General features: G+C 41.5%; 1 protein-coding gene across 1 annotated transcript in view; it reads left to right on the top strand.

The window, feature by feature from the left end:
• Nucleotides 1-754: 754 nt before the first annotated feature.
• The window catches only part of ptar1 (protein prenyltransferase alpha subunit repeat containing 1), a gene marked incomplete at its 5' end in the record, with an annotated part of 121,212 nt that continues 115,966 nt past the window's right edge, over nucleotides 755-6,000 (top strand). Inside the window, one exon of the mRNA XM_080046337.1 lies at nucleotides 755-840. Coding sequence (XP_079902463.1) covers nucleotides 755-840 — 86 coding nt within the window. The remainder of the gene's footprint in view (nucleotides 841-6,000) is intronic.

Below are 6,000 nucleotides of genomic sequence, written 5' to 3'. Positions count from 1 at the left end.
CTGAGAGTTGTGCCAGTGGCATGGCTGTATACGCTGGTCACCAAAAGAAAGTGATTGTCTACAGTAGCTCAGAAGAGAGTGACATCTCAATTCCACTTAATGACACCACTGATGAGAGTTCAGATGGCCAGAAAGATGATGATGGTGACTTTGTCGGGTGATTTGTGCGACAAGACAACTTTTTTTCCGAAAGCTATATTTCTTAAACAGTTTATTCCAGATCCAAAGTTTTTATTGCCAGGGATGCACAACATCCTGAAATATATGTACATATTTGAGTTGGAGACATAACTGTCAAGGCCTCACTTTAAAATCACTTTGAGTAAAAAGTTGCACAAATCACCCCACCTTCCCCTATATATATATATATATATATATATTTATTTTTTAATTTTTTTTATTGGGTGGGCACAGCTCACATTTGGGTGGGCACGGCCCACCCTGGCCCCTGGCTGCCGCCGGCCCTGACTGGGTGTGCGACCAGACCAAATTCAGTAATAAAAACTAGCCTATATAAAACGTCTTTCTTTCCACTGATGGTCTCGTTTGATGTTAAAGGTAATTTATGATTGTCAGAGGAAACATGAGGCTATTTAAAAGATATTTAAATGTTACTCGTAGTGGCTTTAATTGCATATTAGAATATTGCAGCTGCCTACGTGTTTTTTTTAAATAAATGGCCTCTCCGGGTTTCCGTAGTATTCTTGAAAAAATAGAAATCTTGGTCAATGTGACGTCATCGGGTGCCGTAAAGATGGCGGACTCGGAAGAAGAGTTGGAAGTGTTGGTCCAGAGAGTTGTTAAAGACATCACTAATGCTTTCAAGAGAAACCCCAATATGTAAGTATCGTTGAATGTAAAGGTACCAGGCATACTGTCGTGACCGTCATATAGACTTGAGCCGAAGCCAATTAATAGTTTAACCTGCTTTTGAACAATTAGGGCTTGGACTACTACCTGGAATAGAAAGTTGACAGTTTAGCTTTTAGCTTAGCTGTTTGTTCTGTGAAAATCCTAGCTGGTGATAGATGAAAGGTTTTCGTAGAAACAAACGGATGAAATGTCGTGTAATGCAGCTGGCTCTTTGGTGTCAAGACGGTCACATTCTGAACGGGCCGGTAACAATAGCAATGTATTGGTGTGATAGATTAAAATAGTAATTACTGAGTGTCATATCTTTGTATCGACATTCCTTTAGGTGCTACTTCCCCTTGTTGCTTTGTTTTGGGGCTGCTTTAGTAGAGGTATTCCGGCGTCATGGATAGCAGATGCTATTCTGCGTTACTTATTAGCTATTTATCTCTTAATAATCAAGCAACACATTAAGCTCTACTTTGCTAGCTAGTGTCAAATGCTCTCATCATAGACAGATATTCGACTTAAAATCTAGCATAGCGTGAATTCAAAACAGATTTTAGTCTTTTAATGCAATACGCATATTTTAACAACTTAAACTAATACAGTGTCTACACAGGTTAGGCTTGTGGAAATACATGCACCTCAAGAGTTGCTGTTGTAGAGAAAATTATGTTGTTTCACTTCATAAACATAGGCAACTCAATACATAGCAGCAGAGGTGGGACCAAGTCATTGTTTAGCAAGTCACAAGTAAGTCTCAAGTCTTTGCCCTCAAGTCCCGAGTCAAGTCTCGAGTCAAGACAGGCAAGTCCCAAGTCAATGCTGACAAGTCTCAAGTCAAGTCCCAAGTCCTGCAGTTTGAGCTTCGAGTGATTTTGAGTCCTTTAACCAAAAAGTTATAATATATTTACCCACATCATGTACGCTTTTAAAATCTATATTTATTTATTAAAACAAGTGCAATTGAAATTGTGGAAAAAAAATTGTACGGAGATTGCACTTCCCAAGTGCACTATTTACCAGTGATTTTTAACATTTAACTCATATTAAGCACATACACGCACACATAGGCTACATGTAGAAAAGGCCCCACAGTTAGGTTACAGTGTTGTTATTTCTTATAATGTGCAGGGTTCAACATAACTTTTTTCCTACTGGCCCGCCGGGCCAGTGGATCCGAGTTTTACTGGCCCCATGTAAATTTTAATTTAGTGTGAATAATTATAATACCTATATTAGAAAAATAACCAAATCTAAAGGGAATGTATAGATATTCCCTTTAGATTTGGTTATTTTTCTTTTAGTTAATGATATGAAATATTGATATTGCTCATACACATAATATAAAACCAGGCAAACATATTGAATTTGAAGCCTACAACTGAAAGTATGTGGAAGGAGTCGGCCAGTATTTTAAAGTCCAGAAGTTTGATAATTGTTTTTATTCTTGAATTTTGGCAGTTTAATGAATAGTTCACCTGCAGAAATCATGTTCAAACATAAAAAAGAATAAGAGATGAAGGTCTGATCAGTCTTTGTGGTGTGGTAGTGTTTATCACTTTCTCTATATGCATTAGGGATGTGAATGTGTCAAACCAATGATCGGTTTTCCACTTGCGCTCAAGTTGACGTTGAAAATAGAAATCCGAAAATCAGAAGGTTATGCCGTTTTTTTAATGGGAGATTACACCGTGTATGCGAGTTCACGTCTGGTCGTGAGCGCGCTGCAGGAGCGTGACTTCTACATGAAGTGTCAGCTTCACATTAAGAGTCCGGTGTGGGACCATTTTTTCAAACTATTGATAAAAAAACAATGCAGTGCAAAATATGTAGCATAATGTTAAACGCTCGTCTAAGGCTATGATGTTAAAGCGGACCTATGATGCTTTTTGACTTTTATGACCTATAAACGTTGTTATGATGATTCATAGTCATGCTTAACCATACTAAATTATCAAATAATGACTTACATGCATTTCGACATATTCCCTGCTGACCGTCTGGGGTGTCTGTGCAGAGCACTAAACACTATTCTAGCCAGTCGAGAAGTCACGTGTTCAAAGCGGTCTACCCTTTGTAACTTAGTGACGTCGCATGTAACTTTGTGACGTCACCACGCGGATGTTTCCATGTATGGTAATGCTGTCACTTCCCTGTTCTCGTCTGCCTCGCGCCCTTATAGGTCCATGCTCGCGCTTCCCGCCACTGAAAGTGTTCCGGAAGGAAGTTAACCAATCACAACGGAGTGGGGTTTGCAGGAGGGGGGGGGGAGGGGAGCGGAGATTGCCGAAGCACAGGCGGAGGGAGCGGAGATTGCCGAAGCACACACACTCAAGTGTTGACAGGACGTGCTGGATCGCCAAAATAAGAGAAAGAGCTTCCCGAAAATCTACATAGTTTTTTGTGATGTGATTCGTGTCAGGTTGCTCTATAGCAGTGTAAAACAAGAAATTAAGACCAGAAAAGTAGTATAATAGGTCCTCTTTAAATCATCTTAGAAACACACAATGCCTTCGTCCGAGCAAAGCAGCGTTTCACAGTGAGATCTCGCCAGTGAGTGAGCGAGTGAGCCGCCGCACAGAAGAACTGCGGAGTTTGTGGCTAAAATAATAACCGGGGATATTCTCCCCGTTAGCGATTTCACTGGGAAAGACTTCCGCGATCTGATTGTAGATCATGAAAACACAGAGCCATGTCGGCAGACAAACTGCGCGTCTAAAGGAACTGTCCAGTGAGCAGAGTCCCTCCGTTCGTTTCTGTCTACAACCGACACAATCACCGGAGACGCATTCACAGCGTTTAAATAAAGCCTCTCATTTGTATTACCATTGGGGCTTCGATGCAAATACGGTAACATTACGGCGGCAGCTAAAGGAAAAGCGCAGTTATCACTTCATTTTCTGCACCTGAACCTCTGCTGTGGGAAGAAAAAAAGGGGGCAAAGTAAGTCGATTGATTTGTCGACTCACAGGCGGACAGTAGGCAGCTCTGCCAACGGAGCGAGAGTGCGCCCGCTTGTTGCTCCGCCTGTCAAAACGCCCATGCATCGTTTGTCCACTGGCCTTTAATTAAAAAATATATTATATATTATGTTTATTATATTGATAAACACTGCTTTCATTACGACTCTCAACGCGCATTTCAATGAACCATGATATAGTCTACAAAAAGATACTGAACTGTGATTGGCTGTTACTGGCCCGGGCGGGACAGTGACTGGCCAATCAACTTGCCCTGCATATTATTTTACTGGCCCCGGGCCAGTGGGCCTTTGGTTATGTCGAACCCTGATGTGTTAAGATGTGTTTTGTTCAGTGTGGATGACATTACAGTTGTGCTCATAAGTTTACATACCCTGGGAGAATTTATGATTTCTTGGCCATTCTTCAGAGAATATGAATGATAACACAAAAGCCTTTCTGCCACTCATGGTTAATGGTTGGGTGAAGCTATTTATTGGCAAACAACTGTGTTTACCCTTTTTAAATCAAAATGACAAAAGAAAGTACCCAAATGACCATGATCAAAAGTTTACATACCCCAGTTGTTAATACCGTGTATTGCCCCCTTTAACATCAATGACAGCTTGAAGTCTTATGTGGTAGTTGTGGATGAGGTTCTTTATTTTCTCAGATGGCAAAGCTGCCCATTCTTCTTGGCAAAAAGCCTCCAGTTCCTGTAAGTTCGTGGGCTGTCTTGAATGAACTGCACGTTTGAGATCTCCCCAGAGTGGCTCAATGATATTGAGGTCAGGAGATTGAGATGGCCACTCCAGAACCTTCACTTTGTTCTGCTGTAGCCAATGACAGGTCGACTTGGCCTTGTGTTTTGGGTCATTGTCCTGTTGGAATGTCAAAAAACGTCCCATGCGCAGCTTCCGGGCTGATGAGTGCAAATTTTCCTCCAGTATTTTCTGATAACATGCTGCATTCATCTTGCCATACATTTTGGCCAAATTTCGTTTGCCTTTGTAGCTCACACATCCCCAAAACATCAGTGACCCACCTCTGTGTTTCACAGTAGGAATGGTGTTCCTTTCATCAAAGGCCTTCTTGACTCTTCTCCAAATGTAACATTTATGGTTGTGGCCAATTTTGGTCTCATCACTCCAAATGACTTTGTTCCAGAAGTTTTGAGGCTTGTCTCTGTGCTGTTTGGCATAATGTAAGCGGAATTCTTTGTGACATTTGTGCAGAAATGGCTTTCTTCTGGTGACTCGACCATGCAGCCCATTTTTAAGTGCCTCCTTATTGTGCATCTTGAAACAGCCACGCCACAATTTTTCAGAGAGTCCTGTATTTCAGCTAAAGTTATTTGTGGATTTTTCTTTGCATCTCGAATTTTCCTGGCAGATGTGGCTGAAATCTTTGCTGGTTTACCTGACCATTTTACACTCAGCGTTTGAACACTGATGATTGGCATTCTCAATTCCTTGGAAATCTTTTTATACCCCTTTCCTGTTTTATGCAGTTCAATTACCTTTTCTCGCAGATCTTTTGACAATTATTTTGCTTTCCCCATGAATCAGAATCCAGAAACATCTGTGCAGCACTGGATGAAAGATGCAATGGTCTGTCAGAAGCCCAGAAACTCACAGACCTTTTATACACACACACTAATTATAAACAAACAGGTCACTGGTGAGGATGGGAACCTTGAGTAGCCATTCAAACCTGTTTGTGTCAACTTTTGTGCATGTTATCAGGTCAAAGTCACTGGGGTATGTAAACTTTTGATCGGGGTCATTTGGGTACTTTCTTTTAGTACAGGCATTTTGTGAGAAAATAGGGGTGGACCTTTAACAAATTGCAACAGAAACCATTCCAACTGTTTTTGACTCATGAATATGTAATAAATAACATACTAAAAGTAACCTTGGTGCTGACATGGACATATTGTAAGAGGCTGCCCGTAATAAATGTGATGCCGTGGTTGTGTGACGTTGGACCAAAAACTCTCCGTGAAGTCGGAGTAATCCGCCCCCGGCGCTCATTCGCCTTCCTCTCATAAGGACCAGGCTCTGTACATCGGCCGCTTATGCTGTCAAGCGCCCGCCTCCCCCGTTCTTTCGCATGTGTAGCCACTAGCCTTCCTCTCATAAGGACCAGGGCAGGCTGTGCTGTGTACAGCGGCCACTAATGC

The sequence above is a fragment of the Ammodytes marinus genome (genome assembly GCF_949987685.1).
Source record: "Ammodytes marinus genome assembly, chromosome: 2".
Lineage (NCBI taxonomy): Eukaryota > Metazoa > Chordata > Actinopteri > Uranoscopiformes > Ammodytidae > Ammodytes > Ammodytes marinus.
This window is presented reverse-complemented; position numbering and strand designations above follow the sequence as displayed.